Source organism: Trichomycterus rosablanca, chromosome 16 (genome assembly GCF_030014385.1).
Source record: "Trichomycterus rosablanca isolate fTriRos1 chromosome 16, fTriRos1.hap1, whole genome shotgun sequence".
Taxonomy (NCBI): domain Eukaryota; kingdom Metazoa; phylum Chordata; class Actinopteri; order Siluriformes; family Trichomycteridae; genus Trichomycterus; species Trichomycterus rosablanca.
Genome location: NC_086003.1, coordinates 27,704,718 through 27,726,926, shown reverse-complemented (window position 1 = coordinate 27,726,926; position 22,209 = coordinate 27,704,718). Strand labels below are relative to the sequence as shown.

The 22,209-nt window shown below is 44.7% G+C and overlaps 1 protein-coding gene across 4 annotated transcripts in view; it reads left to right on the top strand.

Moving 5' to 3' along the window:
* Positions 1-21,100, top strand: part of gria4b (glutamate receptor, ionotropic, AMPA 4b) — a 134,570-nt gene extending 113,470 nt beyond the window's left edge. The window contains exons 12-16 of one of the 4 annotated variants that reach the window (XM_063011792.1): positions 6,056-6,254; positions 7,247-7,494; positions 14,842-14,956; positions 18,277-18,414; positions 20,424-21,100. In XM_063011792.1, the coding sequence (XP_062867862.1) occupies positions 6,056-6,254; positions 7,247-7,494; positions 14,842-14,956; positions 18,277-18,414; positions 20,424-20,588 (865 nt within the window). In that variant the 3' untranslated portion in view covers positions 20,589-21,100. Of the gene's footprint in view, positions 1-6,055; positions 6,255-7,246; positions 7,495-12,276; positions 12,392-14,841; positions 14,957-18,276; positions 18,615-20,423 lie in introns of those variants that run through there. The other 3 variants (XM_063011791.1, XM_063011793.1, XM_063011790.1) reach the window with 3 other exon arrangements.
* The last annotated feature ends 1,109 nt before the right edge of the window (positions 21,101-22,209 follow it).

The following is a 22,209-nucleotide window of genomic DNA, read 5'->3' as shown; positions in this document are numbered from 1 at the left end:
TGAAATGTCCAGTGGGTTTGAAACGTCCATTGAGATTGAAGTGTCCAATGGGATTGAAATGTCCAGTGGGTTTGAAACGTCCATTGAGATTGAAGTGTCCAGTGGGTTTGTCTGATAACGGGTAACACAGAAGATGTTGTTACTGCTGCAGAGGGAGTTTTTGCATTTCACACCAGGAAGCATCACAACAGCTACAGATCGATGGACTGCAGCACGTCTGCCTTGTTAAAAATTATTTCCCTGATTTTGAAACAGTGTAAATATTTCCAAATGCACGTACTAAGGTAGAGGTTATTGTTAACACTGCGATAGCGCCACGTTCTGGCGAAATAGCTCATCTGATGAACTATTTTATTTGTTGTTATTGTTATTGTTTAGGGCTAAACGCTGAATTGAAAGTAATAAAATTAACTGACCATAAATGCATTTGTTTTGTTATTAAAGTTAAATACACAAAGTTTATACACTTTGCCATGGTGCCACCAATTACATGAAACTACCGATCCAACCCCCCGAAACCAAACCTTCCACCCAGTGCAGGTATCCCTCTGGCCCATCCTGCCAAGTGTCCTCTCTTTTGAAAACCAAAATATGGTTACCCTACCCTAACTGAGCATGGATAACGTCTCGGCTTGGCACACAGGGGACAGACGGGGTTATGTTAAATAGATTAGGGAACGTTATTGGGATGCAAATTGGATAAAGACACAGGAAACAGATCAGCTAACAACAGGATAGACGTTTCGGGTCACAACACGACTACACAGCTATGCAACAGCAATTCAAATGATTGTTTTCTATGTTTGGGTTCATTGTTAATTTTTTATAAATAATGTTTGACATCGAAGCGAAAACCTTTTTGACCCAGATTATTAATCGTATCTCTGATCTACAGCATCACCCGGGTCCTTATAAATCCGAGCATCTGGACCGTCATGAACATCATTCTGATTGTATTCTGCGCCGTAATGGACGTAGGCAGCAGTTATCAGACCGCGCAGATTAAAAGCTCATCTACAGACGTCTGTCAGCCAGGTCTGGAAGTGCAGCATGAGATGGAAATAGATTTATGTTAATGGTGCTTCTACAGTCGCCATGCTTTCCATTTTGTTTATCGTCTCTCCTCCGTCTAGACCTCAGATAAGCCTGTTCTGCCATGAATGTAATTTTCTCCTTTCCTTACAGCCTAGGCGCCTTGAATTCTTGATATTTTTGACACTTTTTTGTATAGTAGATACAGAAAATAATGAAAAGGGTTTTATCGTGCTGGTGGACGTGTTTGCTAGAGCTAATGTAAGAAAAGTGCTTGGAAAGAGTCTGTTCTCATGTTCCTACTAAACTCTGTATCTTAGATTTGTCCATTCACAGATCTGACCACGATTTCACGCGGTCAATCCCTCCTTTGTTTCTTTCTTCACTTCAGTCATGTAATTACGGTCACCAGTACGGTCACCTGCATTCAGAAGTGTTTCTTATATTTAGGAAATCACTGGGATTGATAGCTGGGCTTGGTGGAGGAAGAAAATTTTATCAGCTCCACTTACCATATAGAAGCACTTTGTAGTTCTACAATTACTGACTGTAGTCCATCTGTTTCTCTGCATGCTTTGTTAGCCCCCTTTCATGCTGTTCTTCAATGGTCAGGACTCCCACAGGGCCACTACAGAGTGACTACAGTGAGTGTTAGTGTTAGAGTGTTAGTGTGTGTTGTGCTGGTATGAGTGGATCAGACACAGCAGCGCTGCTGGAGTTTTTAAACACCTTACTGTCACTGCTGGACTGAGAATAGTCCATCAACCAAAAATATCCAGCCAACAGCGCCCCGTGGGCAGTGTCCTGTGACCACTTCTGAAGGTCTACAAGATGACCGACTCAAACAGCAGCAATAGATGAGGGATCGTCTCTGATTTTACATCTACAAAGTGGACCAACTAGGTAGGAGTGTCGAATAGAGTGGACAGTGAGTGGACACGGTATTTAAAAACTCCAGCAGTGCTGCTGTGTGGCTAACGTTACTAGGTCTAGGGGGCCCCAAATTTTTTTTGCACTGGGACCCATAAGCTCCTAGTTACGCCACTGTAGTTCCTGGAGGTAAAATAAGAGCCGGATAACGTGCAGAGAAACTGATTTACAGGTATTAAATCTTAATCAGGCCGGCAGGGAACGAGGCATGAATAAATAAAGCGCTGTAGGCTTACCGGGGGCGCGGCCGGTGACCTTTTCATTCATCGACACAGTTTCAAGGTCTCACATTCACTCGCTTCCTCTCCCGTCCACGTCCTTTCTATTGTGATTCACTGTATGTGTTTCAGTTTCCTTTATATAAAGGAAATTATATGCTGTTAACTTTTCAGCAACAGTTTAGGGAAGGCCCTGAAGAAAAGCTTGATTTAATGCAACTCCAGTGTCCTGCACAGATCCCTGACCTCAACCCTGCACTAAACAGATTTGGAATGAACCGAGACACCAACTGAGATTTTCTTGACCCACCATACAAATGCTGTTTTGACCGAATGGGCACAAATTCCCACAGACATACCTGAAACTCTTGAGAGAAGCCTTCTCACAAGCGTGGTTGTTGTTATGTTGTTATATAGGGCAGTTGTAGCCTAGCGATTAAGGTACTGGACTAGTAATCGAAAGGTCGCTGGTTCAAGCCTCACCACTAGGGCTGGGTATCGCCACCAATTTCCTGGATCGATTCGATTCCGATTCACCAGGTCCCGATTCGATTCGATCTTCGATTTTCGATTCGATTTTCGATCCAATTTCGATTCAACACATTTAGGCATATTTGAGTTACATTAACAGGTTTTGTTTACATATGTACAGATGTTCAGAGAACGAATGTGATAATTGTACAAAGAACACTCATTATTAAAAATATTTGTGTATTTTGTTTACATAAATAATTAATCCAAAACAGAAAACAGTAACATTCAACAGCCAGGTGTATGTTTACATTACATTTACAATGTTGTAGCATGTCAGACAAATGAAATAATAATAAAAAATGAATGTTACTGTTTTCTTCCATTTGTCTGACATGCTACAACATTGTAAATGTAATGTAAACATACACCTGACTGTTGTACAGCTTATGCCAAGTTTACACTACACGACACTCTGATTAACACGTGGTCACTGTAATGTTCACACTACACGACTGATCGGCGATGGGGAGTTTTACATCTACACCATCCATCACCAGGGGGAATCACAGGCGAGCTTCTCTGGTCTCCAAAACTACGTTTTGTCACGAAAACACACGTGAGAAGTGATGAAAGGTTTAATGATACCACGTCCAAACATGCACATCAACAAGTAGCGAGCAATCAAAGTTTGTGCGCTGATGAAATAAATGAATCTGAGTGGATTTGGCAACACGAGCATCATGGATCGTTCTGTAGTGAGTTGGAGGTTAATAAATATTTTGTTTTGTACAGAACGATCTCGCGTGTGCTGATGTATTCTGATAGAAACTATATTGCGCTCCACCACCTGTTTCCAACCTCTCCCCTGTGTTTCCCCTCGCTGTTTCTCACACTGATCGAGAGCCGAGTTTTGATCGCAGAGCGAACACCGAGTTCCTCCCGAATCCAGAGCCGAGCGAAAATCAGTGCAAAAAGTTGTGTAGTGGTCATAACTTGAGCTTCTGCCATGCTAAACTGATGTGCAGGTCAGATCTCGTTGCATGAAAAAACAGTGGCTGGTCACGCGAAATTAAAGGGGGTAACAATAGTAATAGATTTCCGTGTGCACCGTAAAAAGGGGCGTATTTAAAAAATCGATCTCGCATTTATATGAATCGATATCGGATCGTTCAAATAAAGATCGATTAAAATCGAAAAATCGATTTTATAAACCCACCCCTACTCACCACTGCCAGGTTGTTACTGTTGGGCCCTTAAGCAAGGCCCTTAACCCTCAATTGCTTAGACAATATACTGTCAATAAACTGTCAGCCAAATGCTGTAAATGTTATAGCCGAATAAATCACATAGAGGTCACTCTGTTTTAATACAGTTTGTTTTTAAAACAGGATGTCCAGGTGTCCAAATACTTTTGGTCATATAGTGCCTTTTGTATTCACAATGAACGTTTAGATAGAAAGAGTCTGGAGGTCAGTTTCACCTACAAAACTGCCGGACACGCCTCTTCGATGTCTGATAACAGCAGTCGACAAAGCCAGGATGACACAAGGGTGTAAAGTACCGACTGTACCGACGAGAACGGGTCGTGGTGACCGGCGCGTTTGTTTGTACTGAATTGGTTTTGATCAGACCGACCGCATGACACAAACGCGCCTCGCTCACGGCGGGGGAGCGGCGTCGTGTCCACTCAATTACGGCTTTTATTAAATCCACTTTGTCTCACAAGGTCAGATCGATTAGTCGCGCTTTCTGAGATCCGGGGCGCGTCGGCCCCTCAGACGTCACCCAGACAGACTGTGCCACTGCAAGCGGGTTACAGTTTAGCACCAGGCGGCGCGTTTAATACAGGATTTGATAACACTGCTGGGAGGAATTGTGACGCTCGGGTTTTTGGTCTGAAGGAAATTGAACGCAACACGGAGTCCACCCGAACACAACGTTTTGATATTCTGACCTCAGTCTATAAATGTTAAATGTTATTAAAACCACCTCCTTGTTTCTACACTCACTGTCCATGTTATCAGCTCCACTTACCATATAGAAGCACTTTGTAGTTCTACAATTACTGACTGTAGTCCATCTGTTTCTCTGCATGCTTTGTTAGCCCCCTTTCACCCTGTTCTTCAATGGTCAGGACCCCCACAGGACCACTACAGAGCAGGTATTATTTAGGTGGTGGATCATTCTCAGCCCTGCAGTGACACTGACATGGTGGTGGTGTGTTAGTGTGTGTTGTGCTGGTATGAGTGGATCAGACACAGCAGCGCTGCTGGAGTTTTTAAATACCGTGTCCACTCACTGTCCACTCTATTAGACACTCCTACCTAGTTGGTCCACCTTGTAGATGTAAAGTCAGAGACGATCGCTCATCTATTGCTGCTGTTTGAGTCGGTCATCTTCTAGACCTTCATCAGTGGTCACAGGACGCTGCCCACGGGGCGCTGTTGGCTGGATATTTTTGCTTGGTGGACTATTCTCAGTCCAGCAGTGACAGTGAGGTGTTTAAAAACTCCAGCAGCGCTGCTGTGTCTGATCCACTCATACCAGCACAACACACACTAACACACCACCACCATGTCAGTGTCACTGCAGGGCTGAGAATGATCCACCACCTAAATAATACCTGCTCAGTGGTGGTCCTGTGGTGGTCCTGAGCATTGAAGAACAGCATGAAAGGGGGCTAACAAAGCAGGCAGAGAAACAGATGGAATACAGTCAGTAATTGTAAACTACAAAGTGCTTCTATGTGTTAAGTGGAGCTGATAAAATGGACTGAGTGTTGTAGGAGAAGGTTTATGGATGTGGTAAGGGAAGACATGAAGGTGGTGGGTGGGACAGAGGAGAATGCTCAAGACCCACAATAATAGAAGAAATCATTCACCCTGATCTGACAGAGCTTTGTTGCATAATTAACGTGAGGTGTAAATTTAAGCGACGCTGACTTTCCTCACACCGCCCCCGTGGAAACGCTCGTCGTGGATGCTGATCTGTCACCGTGTTGTTCGATCAAGACGTTTCCTCTTCAGGAGAGAAGAGCTTTGGATAAGTTCTCTCCCGGGAACACGGGGCTGGTTTAAAAGCGAGAGGAGAAGTCTGATTAACAGTCGTGTTTAGTGAGTTGGAACGTTGCTTTAAGCTTCGGGAGTCCTCTCCGTTTAGTTGTCAGTATTCTCAGCGTGGCGTCGCGCTCCGGTGGTCCGGTGCATGTTTCATTTTCAGTGCCATGCCGAGGTGATCAGCCGTGGACTCATCCTGCTTGATTATAGATTTTCTGATCTCTGTTTGACACACTGCTGACTGATGATGTTTTTCTTTCTTTCTTTGCCCTCTACTTTCCACTTTTTTTTTGATCACCTTTGCCTCCTTGCCCCGTTTCTCCTGCTACCCCCTTCCCGGTGCAGGTCTCTGTCCGGGCGCATTGTGGGAGGTGTGTGGTGGTTCTTCACGCTCATCATCATCTCCTCCTACACGGCCAACCTGGCTGCCTTCCTGACTGTGGAGAGAATGGTGTCACCCATCGAGAGTGCAGAAGATCTGGCCAAACAGACGGACATCGCTTACGGCACGCTGGACTCAGGATCCACCAAGGAATTCTTTAAGGTGAGTGGTCCGAAATGTATAGAGAATTAACTGCATACCTTAAAGAAATAAGTGGTAAATAATTATTATAGTATTTAGTAGACGTCCTAATAAACTGTAAACCAAGGTTTGGACTTATTTTGATGCTGCAAACATATAAAGACCCATCAAAATGACAATCGGATCGGGTTTTTGAGCCTCAGATGTTTACATTTTCAGCATTTAGCAGCCACCTTTATCCAAAGCAACTTACAACAAGGACTGTATACACTGTAAGCAATTGAGGGTTAAGGGTCTTACTGGCTTAAACCAGTGACCTTCCGATTGCTAGTCCAGTACCTTAACCGCTGAGCTGCCCCTACTCCCTCAGAGCACATTTACATGTGTAAATGCATAACTGTTTTGTGCCGGCTCTGCCGTCGTTTCCTATAGACTGTGGCGGTGCAGCTTATGCCTAGTTCACACTACACGATTTTTGCTCCAGCAGCGCTGCTGTGTCTGATCCACTCATACCAGCACAACACACACTAACACACCACCACCATGTCAGTGTCACTGCAGTGCTGAGAATGATCCACCACCTAAATAATACCTGCTCTGTGGTGGTACTGTGGGGGTCCTGACCATTGAAGAACAGCATGAAAGGGGGCTAACAAAGCATGCAGAGAAACAGATGGACTACAGTCAGTAATTGTAGAACTACAAAGTGCTTCTATATGGTAAGTGGAACTGATAAAATGGACAGTGAGTGTAGAAACAAGGAGGTGGTTTTAATGTTATGGCTGATCGGTGTGTGTGTGTGTGTATATATATATATAGACGTTTTAAAATGCACGTGTGACCTTGTACACTTGCTGCACTTGTTCCACTTCGGATATTTTTGGAGCAGGTCCGGCTGCAGGTTTACAGAACAGTGTGGTTGAATTAGTATTTGCTGTTCAACAACCCAGCGACCCAAACTAACCTCACCTCCACCCCTTACATCCTACTGACCCTATGTTCCCACCTCACAGAGGTCAAAGATCGCCGTGTACGAAAAAATGTGGAGCTACATGAAGTCCGCAGAGCCCACGGTGTTCACCAAGACGACGGCGGAGGGCGTGGCTCGAGTGAGGAAGTCCAAAGGGAAGTACGCCTTCCTGCTGGAGTCCACCATGAACGAGTACACGGAGCAGCGCAAGCCCTGCGACACCATGAAGGTCGGAGGCAACCTGGACTCCAAAGGCTACGGAGTGGCCACGCCCAAGGGCTCACAGTTAAGGTGGGTGGAGTAGTATAACAATATGTCATGTGTTGTTATGGTATTCCACCTTCCCTGGCGTGCCTTCCTCTACTCTTTATTTTGTTGTTCCTTTGTTCCTGCGTTCTTTATCGTTTTCGTTTGGTTTTGTTTAAGTTGCTGCTGATTTTTTTTAGTGTTTGATGGTAAGAATCTTCACCCAGGTAACAGCATGCAGATGTCTCTGATACGGAAATGAAACTGCTTGAAATGTTGCAAGTGATACGGATTGGAAATGGATGAATCAAGAGCCCAGTGAACACCCAGTCTGCTCTAACACACAGTCTCGACTCGAGAACTACATTAACTACCGTTTACAGACTACACCCGGGTCCTAAGTGGTGCAATCGGCTGTGATTTGGCCAGAATTGGGAACGCTCAAGCATCCAATTACAATTCGATTCACATTTTCGTCACTTAGTGGATGCTTTTATCCTAAATTTATCCTTACAATCTAAGCACCTGAGTGTTAAGGGCCCAACAGTGGCAACCTGGTAGTAATTTTGAACCAGCAACCTTCTGAATACTTATCCAGTACCCTTACCACTAGGCTACGACCACAATTCCCTTCCAATTCCCTTCTTAACTTACTCTATGGTGCTGGTGATGAACCAGACCAGTGCTTATTCAGGAAACCAGTACAAGGTTTCAGGACTTACCCATTTTCCATCAGTTTAAGCTGAACCACTCACTCACTTTCTCACTTTCTTAACCGCTTATCCAATCAGGGTCGCAGGGGGGTGCTGGAGCCTATCCCAGCTTTTCAGTGGGCGCAAGGCACACAGTAACACCCTGGACGGGGCGCCAGTCCATCGCAGGGCAGACACACACACACACACACACACATACACCCATTCACCTATAGAGCAATTCAGTGTCTCCAATTAACCTGACTGCATGTTTTTGGACTGTGGGAGGAAACCGGAGCTCCCGGAGGAAAACCACACAGACACGGGGAGAACATGCAAACTCTGCACAGAAAGGAACCGGACCTCCCACTTAGCCACTGTGCCGCCCCTAAGCTGAACCAGTGTGTAGTAATCCTCTCCCAGACCACTGAGGTGGCACATCAGTCTAATACCAGCCTGGTAGGGCGCTCAAGAGACACAGTTGGCCATGTCTCGTCAAGCAAGGCCACTTGGAGACATCCATATCATCCCTAAAATCCCTCAAAGCAGGGTTATTGTATATAAAAGGTGGCCGGTTTGGACGCCCCTACATTTACATTTATGGCATTTAGCAGACGCTGTTATCCAAAGCGACTTACAGTACTGTGACAGTATATTGTCTAAGCCATTGAGGGTTAAAGGCCTTGCTCAAGGGTCCAACAGTGGCAACTTGGCAGTGGTGGGGCTTGAATCAGCAACCTTCTGATTACTAATCCTGTACCTTAACCACTAGGGTACAACTGCCAATTCCCTTCTCAACTTACTCTATGGTGCTGGACCAAGCCAGTGCTTATTCAGGAAACCAGTACAAGGTTTCAGGACTTACCCATTTATGATCAGTTTAAGCTGATTCTTAAGTCTCCAAAGTGGGACAGCAGCCTGGTAGGGCACTCAAGAGACACAATTAGCCATGTCTCGTTAAGGAAGGCCAATTGGAGACATCCATATCGTCCCTATAGAAAAGGTGGCCAGATAAAAGGTGGCCAGTTTGGACGCCACTACATTTACATTTACGACATTTAGCAGACGCTTTTATCCAAAGCGACTTACAGTACTGTGAGAGTATACTGGTCCAACAGTGGCAACCAGGCAGTGGTGGGGCTTGAACCAGCGACCTTTTAATTACTAGTCCAGTATCTTATCCACCAGGCTACAACTGCCCTGCACCTACATCGCTTGTTACAGATTACACTCCACTCCAGTCCCAACCAAACATGGCCTCTTTTACTGTGTAGTCCAATTTTTCCAAAGTTGAACCCTGAGCACTTTTCTTTGACAGGTAGGGTCACTCGCAGACAGTAGTGGACCCCAGGTCAGCCATTTTGCTGGAGGTACAGTCGCCTGCCTGTCAGCTCCTTGGCTCACAAGAGTCTGGCTCACGGTGTGAAAGCATGCTTCAGGTTTTCTCTCGGCTCTGCGTCTCGAACGCTTCTTAACTCTCTTGTTTCTTCACTCCTCAGCTCGGACGCTGCGTTCCGTTGGTGTTCTGTGCACCTTTGGGTCGTGTCTTTATCCCTGTGTGTTCAGGATAAACCTCTCTCGAATCAGAGATGCTCGCTTTTATTAAAATTTCAAATTATTACGACTAGGGCCCGACTAAATTCACGGGAAAATGTGCTTAATTTCAAGAGATCTCACAGATTTTTAAAGAAAAGAGCCACATTTATCGGCAGTCATTAAATTACGCTCATAAATTGAATGATAGAATAAATGGAAGCTACAATACACATACAGCTACCTTAATAGTTGAACCTAAACCTAGAACATCAAGCGATAGTCTCAAATATGAAAATCACTCATCCGTGTTTTGACTCCCTCCTTCCTGCGTCCACAGAATTGATTGTTAGTTTTCCAAACTCAGTTACCCGAGTCGTGTTTTTAGCTGATTTACACTTCGACATCTTGGACATTTCGACTAATCGATTGCTAACTGAATTGCTGTAGGATTGCCAGGGCGCCTCATAGTGCAAATTAACCAGTTTTATATCACTAAACACTCACTCACTTTCTTAACCGCTTATCCAATTATGGTCGCAGGGGGGTGCTGGAGCCTATCCCAGCTTTTCAATGGGCGCGAGGCACACAGTAATGCCCTAGACGGGGCGCCAGTCCGCCGCAGGGCAGACACACATATGCATATTTCATGGTCCGTGACGCAGTTTTCATGGCCGTGAAATAGGTAGGGCCTTAATTATATCCCATTTATTGGTTTCCCACCCATGAACATCTTTTTTTTTTGTTAGGAACTCCTTGCCCTTGTCAGTCAGAACCTAAGGGTGCTTAGACCCACCTCTTTTTCTAACAACCCAATAACTAACACACTGGGGTGTTAAGTACCTATACAGGAGCTATTCATTTTGATCGCTCCTATAGTGCACTATATTATATACATCACATACATTAATGCACCATTTATATAAAGAACAAAATGCACCGGGGTATTAAGGAATTGCTTCTGAACTCACTCTGAGGTGAAGATCAGGCTTAATCAGCACTTTTCCAGACCCTCAGTTCATCTAAAAGGGGTCCACGGGGACACGAACAGGTAGTCAATACTGAGAAGCTCCTCTGTGGATCTCACAGCAATATTGACTAATGAGAAAACAGAAGCGAGAGAGCGGGACCGTGGGCGTGGAGAGGATATCGATTTTTGAACTTCTTTGATATTATTGGTCTTTTGTTGTTCTCGGTAGAATTATTTGAGTAGAATTATACGTCACATCACAGCAGAGCGGATGAGAGAAAGAGTCCGACCGTAAATCTCACGTCCTCACCCGTCCTCTCGAGACCCACCGTCTTCATCTCGGAGGAAACGATGCGATGCTGTTCATGCACCAAGTTTAAAGACACGTCCGAACACGTGACCAAATGTGTATGAACACCTATCGCCAGCACACCAGAACTGGCATCTCAAACTCATGAGTTCAAATCTCAGCTTTGCTACCAGCTGATCAGGCGCCCATACAGACGATGATCTCGTCTGTGGGTGTGAATGTAGGAAGGGATTCCTCATAACCGCTGCAATTACGCCACTCAGGTGGCTCAGCGGTAAAACCACACACTAGCACACCGGAGCTGGGATCTCGAATACATCCAGCTGGACTGAGCGACCACATGAACAACGTTTGGCCTGTTGTTCATATAGAAGTGGGGTATTACGCTGGATAGGGGCTCTCTTATAACTGATGCACTACGACCTCTGCTGGCTGATTGATGGCGCTCCACAGGGGCGGGGAAGGAGTGCGTCGATCAGGGTGTGTCTCCGTACACAGTGCAGGTGAAAAAATGCATACGGCTGCTGCCCACGTGTCGGAGGGGGGCGTGGGTTAGCTTTGTTCTCCTCAATCAGAGCGGGGATTGGCATTAGTGGAGAGGAAGCGTGATGCAATTGGGCAATTGGACGCGCTACAAGTCTGAAAAAATGGGGGAGAAAATGCAGAACTTCTGCAATTACGACCTCTGCTGGCTGGTCGATGGCGCCTGCACAGAGACAGGGGATAACGGAGATCCAAGTGATACTCTGTGCGCAATACGGATCTCCGTGTGAAACCATCCTGTCAGCTACCTCACACGTCTGAACTGACTGAATATAATCGCATTGTGTGATTTACGCTACAATAACGTCCTCGGTTCCTGGTGAACTGGGATAGTGAAAGTACCTGGTGGCCATTCCTGCACCAAAATAGAGAGTCAGAACAATACAAATATTGGTCAGTTGAGTCTAAAAGATCCTTTAAAACACGTTTACATTTGGGGCATTTAGAAGACGCTTTTATCCAATACAATTTGAGCAATTAGGATTAAGGGCCCAACAGTGGCAACTTGTTGATAATAGGGCTTGAATCGGCAACCTTATGATTACTAGTCTGATACTTTAACTACTAAGCGTACACAAACTACGTTACATTTCTGACGAGAGAGAGAGATTTATCTACTGCATTATTATGGGTGTGTGGGGGGTGGGTGTGTGGGGGGGGGTGGCTGGTTGAGAAAGGATACTAAAACGTTAGCACTGTCCACCTCTGATCTAGAAGTGATTTTCTGAATATTGATTGGGTGCTTCTCGCTCTGACAAACTATGTTTTATCGTTTCAAGAAGCGCAGTTAACCTGGCAGTTTTAAAACTGAATGAGCAAGGCCTGTTGGACAAATTGAAAAACAAGTGGTGGTACGACAAAGGAGAGTGTGGCAGCGGAGGAGGTGGTGAGAAGGTTAGCCACTATGTCGACAAGCGCGGGTAAACTGATTCCTCAGCAACGGGGGCATCTGCCGGGGCCACGCCGCACCTATACATCAAAATAAAAAGAAAACAAACAATAAAACACACATCATGCACAAACACACAACAGAATTCGGGCTGATGAGACTCAGAGGGACGCAGTTACTGTCAGAGCACAAATATTCGCACCAGTAAAACACGACTTTTAATCGGCTTTTCTTGCTATTATACATCTGATTTTGAATAAACATAAAGCAGGATTTGTTCTGTAGCTTTAAAAATGCTTAAATGAAATCAGTTTTTAACCTATAGAGTGGCACAGGAAAGTACTCAAAGCCAAAAATGATTCCTGTATTAATCGTATCTTAGCTTGTTTGGAAGCTGGGGTCAGCTTATCTACAGCGCCCCTGTAGCCAAGAGGTTTAAATGCCTTGCCCATGGGCCCAACAGTCCGATTGACAGCCCAGATCTCTACCCACTAGGCTACCTTAATAGTCCCACCATGCTATTACTATCAAGTGTGTCCACTATTATGGTCTCAAGTGGCCACTATTAGGAACTACTATGTTTTTACACCTATGAATCCCGCTCGTAATCTCGTAAATCCCACTTATCCAATCAGGGTCGTGGGGGGGGGGGTGCTGGAGCCTATCCCAGCTTTTCAATGGGCGCAGGGCACACAGTAACACCCTGGACGGGGTGCCAGTCCATCGCAGGGCAGACACACATACGCAATTCAGTGTCTCCCATTAACCTGACTGCATGTTTTTGGACTGTGGGAGGAAACCCACACAGACACGGGGAGAACATGCAAACTCCACACAGAAAGGGGTATCGAACCCCGCTGTGAGGCAACAGTGCTACCCACCGAGCCACCGTGCCGCCCCCTAAAGCCATACTATTTTACTTAATGGTATGTTAAATAAGTAGCTTTCGTCACTAAATGATGGTAATATTCTGACTGTATTTAGGATGCAGTTTTGCAACAGCAGCCATGGTGCAAAATGCACACCAGATTATTACCTACCCTAAATTCATTTAAATTCATAGACACACAATTGATGTTTTAAATAATTATACCTTTTAATTAACTGCACTGTGCCAATAAATGTATGTATTTTACATCCCTAAACATAAGCATCCCAAAACACACTAAATGGACAGAAGTATTGGGACACGTTCAAATTTTTGAATCCATGTGTTTCAGCCAGAGCAATTGCTATCAGGTGTAATAAATCAATCATATAAAGGAAATTATGTGTATATAATGATTCAAACTTTGCAGTAACGGTTTAGGGAAGGCCCTTTCCTGTTCCAGCAGTCTCTGTAAAGCTCAGTTTAAAGACACTTTGGTGTTCTACACAGAGCCCTGACCTCAGCCCCACTTAACATATTTGGATTGAACTGGAACATCAACTGAGGCTTTTATGACCAATATCTACATTGTGTCCAGCCATACAAACGCTCTTATAGCTGACTGGGCTTGTTACAAATTCCCACAGACATACGTCAAAGTCTTGTGCGAAGCCTCCCTATAGCAATTGTTTTTAAAATTCATGATTAGTGCCCAAGTGGCGCAGCGGGACAGTCCGCTGATGCACCAGCACCGAGTTTCTGAACTCCCTGGTCCGAAGCTCGGTGTTGCCACCGGCCGGCTGGGGGCGTCATCTGACGGGCATAATTGTCAGTGCCTGCAGCAGATATTAATTGGGCACCGTATCTGCAGGGTGGGGGCCGGACTATATGTGGGTGGGTGAGTGGGTGGGTCTTTATACGCCGTGTAAGGACCCTGATTGGCGGAAGAGACGCCCGTGCAGGAAGCAGACAGGGCTGTACACGTGTGAAACAGGCGTGTGCTCTCCTTGTATGCGATCAGCAGTGGAAGACGAGGATTGAGTGTGCTAAATTGGGAGGAAAATGCATTAAAAAAAAATTGCTCAAGTGTCCAAAAACTTTTGCCCATACAGTGTAACTGCAAATAATGCAAAAAAGTCTCTGTACTTTCCTCATAAAACAAATTAAATAAACTGTTTTCATTTTATTTGATTATAAGATGTTTCTCTTAAAAAGTTTAAGGTGGATATCAACTCAAGGATCAATATATTTGGAATAAACACGTCACACCTGAACACCTTGACAGATCTTGACTCCACACCGCCAATAGTTGTGGACTAACAGTAACTGCGTCCGTTGTTTTTTGGAGAACCAGGCCGTGGCAGCATGTGCCCGTTGTCAGAAGCGATGGAGCGGGGTCCCATTCATATGTCTGTAGCGCCACTACCAAGCGACTGCGCCTCTGAGAGCATAGAGACATGTACCTCGGTGGGACCCCGGCCTCCGTCACTTCGCCACTGCAACTGCTGTGTGAGCTACTGTAACTGAATAACATAAAATAACATGTCCTATGATGTTATTTATGTTATTTCCCCTGCGTGGTTGAAGAACTCCCGTAAACCTTGCCGTTTTGAAACTGAGTGAATCAGGCATCTTAGACAAGCTGAAAAACAAATGGTGGTACGATAAGGGCGAGTGTGGACCCAAGGACTCTGGAAGTAAGGTCAGTCTCCTCCAGTCTGGGACCATCACTGTTGTCTAATGCTCGCACGGACATGCTGGCAGTGAAAGAGAGAGAGAGAGTGAGAGAGAGAGACAGTTGTGTATATAGATGCAGCATGCGCTCGCTCAGATAGAACCTCACAGCATTTATATAGAAATATAAACATATTTATAGCAATGATTCCAAATACAGTTGACGTCAAACGTTTACACACACACGTAAAAACATGATTGTCATGGCAGTCCTTGAATGACAGATGACTGTGAGAAACGACTGTGAGAAAAGTCATGCCGCACTGAATGCTGGGATTGCCTTCAGCGCTAAGGCAGCATCGGATGCTCCCTCGTTCTTGAGATACCTTATTAAGATACTTATTAAGGCATCTAGGAATTCGAACAGCCTGGTTGCCATGGTAACCAATATTTTAAGTCAATAAAATGACCTTGTTGTGTCCAACAGTGAAAGAATTTTGTTGATCAACATGGGCAAAGGTAGAGAGGTCCACAAGGTTTCTGACCCACAGTGTGTGTATAAATATATAATGTCATGTCACTATGACTTCATGACTTTGTGATGGTTGGCTGGACAAATGGGTCAACATGTTCTCGAACACCCGCTGTCTCGTGTCGCTTGTAGCGTACCAGCCCCTGATAATATACGTGGTGATACAGTGATGGACGTACATGTTCGTTACTCGTGTATGTAAACGTTTCACCTCAACTGTTATTATCTCCTTAAGATTTCTACACTCGGTTTGCAGTGTTTTAGTAATAAGTGCAGAGCAGGATGTAAGAATTTACCATATTTTTACCATATACAGCCAGCTGCAGAATTATTGACACCATTGGTAAAATGTCTGTAAAATAAATGATCTGAATTAAGTGCTACAAATATTAGATACATTTTACCTTTAAATGAAGTATATACACTGACAAGGCATAACATTATGAGCACTGACAGGTGAAGTGAATAACACTGATTATCTCTTCATCACGGCACCTGTTAGTGGGGGGATATATTAAGCAGCAAGTGAACATTTTATCCTCAGAGTTGATGTTAGAAGCAGGAAAAATGGGGAGTGTAAGGGCATAAGGACCAAATTGTGATGGCTAGACGACTGGGTCAGAGCATCTCCAAAACTGCAGCTCTTGTGGGGTGTTCCCGGTCTGCTGTGGTCAGTATCTATCAAAAGTGGTTCAAGGAAGGAACAGTGTTAAACCGGCGACAGGGTCATTGGCGGCCAAGGCTCATTGATGCACGTGGGGAGCGAAGGCTGGCCCGTGTGGTCCGATCCAACAGACGAGCTACTGTAGCTCAAACTGCTGAAGAAGTTCATGCTGGTTCTGATAGAAAGGTGTCAGGATACACAGAGCATCACAGTGCGTATTGTTGCATATGGGGCTGCATAGCCGCAGACCAGTCAGGGTGCCCATGCTGACCCCTGTCCACCACTGAAAGCGCCAACAATGGGCACGTGAGCATCGGAACTGGACCACGGAGCAATGGAAGAAGAAACTAGTTTGAGGTGTTGAGTTGGCCTCCAAATTCCCCAGATCTCAATCCAATCGAGCATCTGTGGGATGTGCTGGACAAACAAGTCCAATCCATGGAGGCCCCACCTCACAACTTACATGAGTTAAAGGATCTGCTGCAGCATCTTGGTGCCAGATACCACAGCACACCTTCAGGGGTCTAGTGGAGTCCATGCCTTGATGGGTCAGGGCTGTTTCGGCAGCAAAAGGGGGACCAAGACAATATTAGGAAAGTGGTCATAATGTTAATCCTGATCGGTGTATAGTTTAGGTGAGAAAATATTTTTTGAACAAGCCATGTGACACAATTATTAGCACCCCAAATATGCATAAGTAGAACTGAAGGTGTATATAATTTTATAACTTATCACACTCCTGAAGCTGCACATATTCAATAATTAAAACAAGCAGAGCTGAAATGAAACTTCCTGACTGAGAAGTCTTGGATAGAAAGGCAAGAATTCTTCAGGGTTCAATCACAAAAGCAGAGAGGCAGGCCAGAGAAACACTTTCTTTCATTAAAAGACAACCAGAAGAACCTGGAGCTCAGTAAACACTACAGAAACGTTTTCTAGAAGCAGATTCTGTAGTAAAATGGAACCAATATAAGTAAAAAACGATTGGAAGGACGTTAATACAAACAACTGCCTCATTTACACTAATGTGTGGTGGAGAATCTGTGATGTTTTGCAGCTTTTCTCACCCAAATAATTGAAACAAATTGAATCCATAAAGTACCAGAAGATCCACACAAAAATGCCTGATGACCACAGAATTGAGGTCTCACCGTGGTCATTCCAGTTCCCTGCAGGACTTGGAGAGATCTGGACTGAATAGTGCTTTCATCCTTCCTGCTATTTATTCTTTAATCTTATCAAGCACTACAGGAGAAGACTCAGCGCTGTTACACCGATGGACAAAAGTATTGGGACACCCCTTCTAATTATTGAATTCATGTGTTTCAGCCAGTTGCTAACAGGTGCAATAAATCAATTATACTGAATAAAGGAAATTATTTGCTTTTAACTTTGCAGCAACAGTTGAGGGAAGGCCCACAAATTAAGCTCTATAAAGACAAGAAGAATATCTCAGTTTAAAGAAGCTCCAGTGTCCTGCACAGAGTCCTGACCTCAACCCTGTGGAACAGCTCTGGAATGAACTGTAACATTAACTGAGACTTTCTTGACCAACATCAGTGCCCAGCCAAACTGACTGACTGAAGACTTCTCAGAAGAGCGGCTGTTGTTCTAGCTGAAAAGATCACACAGAGGTCGCTCTATTTTAAAAGCATTTGTTTTTGAACAAATTGGGACGTCCAACAAACTCAGGGTCAGGTGTCCACATACTTTTGGCCATATACTGTTTAGTGACATAAAGAGATTTATTGACCTTTTATGTTTTTAAATTTGTTCAGTATTTTCCAAGGGTGTTAGTAATTGTGGAGCTGAGCGTATGTCTGCATGGTTTATAGTCGTTCATCAGATTGAGGCTAATTGTAATCGTGTCAGATGAAATAATTAAATAAAAGCACCGATGCCTGATTAGAATAAACAGAGAGGGTGTGGTAGTAGCATTCAGTATAAAAAGATCAAAGAAAGAGAGAGAAGTCTGTAAATACATGATTAAATTCTGTATTGATTTATTGATGTGTTATTGTGTGTGTGTTAGAATGTAGTTGTGCAGTAGTAACAGTGTGTGAGAGTGTGTAGACCTGTGATGTGTGTGTGTGTCTGTGTGTGTTTCTCCTCCACGTCCCGTCGCACTAACTGTCTTTCTTCTCGTGTCCAGGACAAGAGCTCGCAGGCCCTGAGCCTCAGTAACGTGGCCGGGGTCTTCTACATCCTGGTGGGGGGTCTGGGCCTGGCCATGCTGGTGGCCCTGATCGAGTTCTGCTACAAGTCACGCAACGAGGCCAAGCGAATGAAGGTGGAGGCGCCTGAACGACAAACCCCTCCCTCACCTGCCCCCGTACCCAGCCCCGCCCCTATCCCTAGTCCCCGCCCCTCGCCTCAGCCTAGCCCCACCCACAGCACCCAGAGCTTAGCCACATATAGAGAGGGTTACAACGTCTACGGGACGGATGGCGTAGAGATGTAGGCGCTGGGGCGTACGTAGGTGGGCGGCAGTCGTAAGTGGAGCTCCTGTGTAACGCCGCAGTGTGACGCCGCTTGCCGTGTTGAGCGTGTGAACCTATGTAAACGCCTGCTTGTGTCTGTCCTCATCTCCGTTTACGTGGACGTGGAGATGTCTGCATCTGCACATGTGTGTGTATCTGAAACGGAGGCGGCTGCCCTGCATAGATCACCAGCCGTGGCCAGAAAATAGTGAAATACTGAGAGTATCGTTAAACGTATCGCAATAATTCACGTCCAGATACGCAAGCAAATAATAAAAGCTTCTGTAATCCTAAAACTGGAATGATTTTATGGCCAGAATACTGTTAATTCCTGTATATCTGGACACCTGAAACGTAGAGTCATAAATTGATCTAGACCTCTAAAACGACCCCACATTGCCATAGAACCATGAACAGTGGAATAAATACCTAACTTTAGGCCAATACAGTAAAATTATACACTACTGTATATGTACACAAGTATTGGGACACCCTTTCTAAGTATTAAATCAATGTGTTTTAGCCACAACAATTGCTAACAGGTGTAATAAATCAACTATATACAGGATATTATATGCTCTCAGCTTTGCAGCAACAGTTTAGGGAAGGGCCTTTCCTGTTCCAGCATGATTGTGTCACTGTGCACAAAGTAAAATCCAGTGTCCTGCACAGAGCCCAGCTTTGGAATGAACTGGAACATAGATAGAGGCTTTCTAGGCTGTCATCGTGCCAAGCCATACAAATGCTTTCTTGACTGTAGGCTGTCATCGTGCCAAGCCATACAAATGCTTCCTTGACTGAATGGGCACAAATTCCCACAGTTGTACTTAGGTCTTGTGGCTGTTGTTCTAGCTGAAAAGATCCAACATCGTGCCTGGCTGAATGGGCACAAATTCCCACAGACGTACTTAAGTCTTGTAGAAGATCTGACATCATGCCCAGCTATACGAATGCTTTCTTGACTGAATGGGCACAAATTCCCACAGACATACTTACGTCTTGTGGCTGTTGTTCTAGCTGAAAAGATCTCATAAAGCGTTGCTCTATTTTAACACCATTTATTTATTTTTTAAATGGGGCGTCCAACAAGCTCATGGTCAGGTGTCCAAATACTTTTGGCTATACAGTGTATTCCTAACTTAATTTTAACTCTATATTTTCTTGCTCATCAGCATTAAGCCTGAGGCAGTATAAAACTCGCTGGACTGTGGACAGTGTCTGCCATGTTCCAGCAGCTTTTGACTCACAGCAGATCTTCGTTTGATCATTCTTAGATCACATTAGATCATCCGGACAAAAATCTGTCCCAGGATTTATCGAACTTGGCACAGAGACCACTGTTTCATGTACTTTGTAACGATCCCACTAAACGAGCACAGATAATTGGGAAATTAAGAATGGGAAATTAAAAACCCTCGATTGATTAAAGACGGAGCTCTTTTTGTGGAGGACAAAGAACTATTAGTTCCAATCATTCAGTCACAGAAAAACAACAGTTGCAGAAATGATTAAACGCTGCGTACGCGCCTCTGTGGGCGTGAATCAGAAACCCTCATTTTTAAACAGCTCCGAGTGTGAAAGAATGCTGAAATGCAGGGCTCGGCCAGATGTATTCGAGACGCTTCATGGCTCAGTTGTGTTTAATATGGTGTTTTGTCTGTGCTTGCTGATAATGTGTGCTCAGTCTGCGTTATATAAATAAATAAATATATAAATAATACAAAACCATTCATATAAAATCATATTCATGCTGCTCTCGCCGCATCTGCGTCAACTCTAACGCTTCTCTCTTCTCCCTCCTCTCTCACGTCTGATCCAGCTGACCTTCACCGAAGCCATGAGGAACAAGGCCCGGCTGTCCATCACGGGCAGCGTGGGTGAGAACGGACGTGTCCTGACCCCCGACTGCCCCAAGGCCGTGCACGCGGGACCTCCCATGCGTCAGAGCTCCGGACTGGCCCTGGTCTCGGCCGACCTGCCGTGAAAACCAAAAACTCTCAAGTGCCTTAAATCGAACCACGGACACGAGATCGAGATCCACCCAAACCCAAAATCAGCAGCGACGGTAGAGACGGTGACGACCAGGAACCTGGACTAGTTTACTGGACCGACGGGGCTTTGACATAGAGGGGTGAAAGTCCCTGGTGGGATTTTAATTTTTTCAGCACAGCCAGTGAGATTGTTTAAAGCTTGTGTTGAGATTTTAGGATAAACGAGGGTCCAGGACCAGAAAACTGTCATTCACAAACACGTTGCCAAACTAAAAACGGGCATTCATACGTCTGAGAGGCTTTTCTGTTGTAATCTGAATAATAATTCATTACATAACAATACGAGCAGTATCAACGATAAATACTTACTAAAACTGTGAAGAGTTTGTGTATATTCTATAAAATCGTAACTAAAGATTATTTACACCGCTTTGTATATAGAACTAAAGCCTGTACAACTCGCTTGCTTTTTAAAACCTGTAAATAGCGATTCTACAATTCCGTAGTGGACAAAAAGTATAATTTTCTTTTTTTAATCGTAGTTAGACGATAATTCATTGCAATAATGAATAGAAATAAATTGTAAAGACATAAAAATGTTTTATTTATATAAAGACATTCATTATATAAAAGCTCTATAAACCGAACTATACCACGGGGCATGACAGCAACAAGTGGACACGTCTCGGAGGGGATCGAACTCGGAGTGGAGCGGAAACGTGATGTATCGGAATGACCTCCCGTCCTCACCGCCATGCCCTGTTTACTCACTGTGCTGTTGTAGACCATGGAACCTTTCAGACCTTTGAGATTACTTTCTATTTTTATTTATAAGCAGAATGTGCGTATGTGTGTGAATTTTTACTATGGACAAAAGTATTGGGATGCTCCAGTGGCCTTAAACAGCTCTGGAATGAACCGGAACATCAACTGAACCTTTCTTGACCAACATCAGCACCCAGCCATACAAATTGGGCACAAATTCCCACAGAAATACAAACATTCGAAGTCTGGTGAGAAGCCCTCTCACATAGATCACATAGACGTCATGGTCAGGTGTCCCAATACTTTTGGCCATATACTGTAGTTGATGTTAAAAACACCATATTGGCCTGAATGGAGGACCGTGCTCATCCTGCAGATTACAGATTGACATGTGGGGTCGTGTTACATTTGCAGACTGAACCTGCCCTAATTAGGCAGCATCCTTAATTAAACAAAGCTACTCAATACAAGTCCACTTATTTATTCAAATTATTCTAATCAGGGTCACGGGGGTGCTGGAGCCTATCCACAGAAACACCCTTGACAGGGCACCAGTAGATCACAGGGCAGACACCTCCAGTTCACCCACTTGCACGTCTTTGGACTGGGAGGAAACCGGAGCTCCTGGAGGAAACCCACACAGGACCCAGATCACTCCACCTGGGAATCGAACTCAGGACCTTCTGGCTGTAAGGCGACAGTGCTACCCACCGTGCCGCCCTTAATCTCAGATCTGATCCACAGTATTTTCCTTTAAGCTTTTGGTGTGACTGGATCTTTATTCACATCAACAACCTTCACAATGTCTCAGCTCAGCGGTTAACGTACTTGACTAGTCATCAGAAGGTT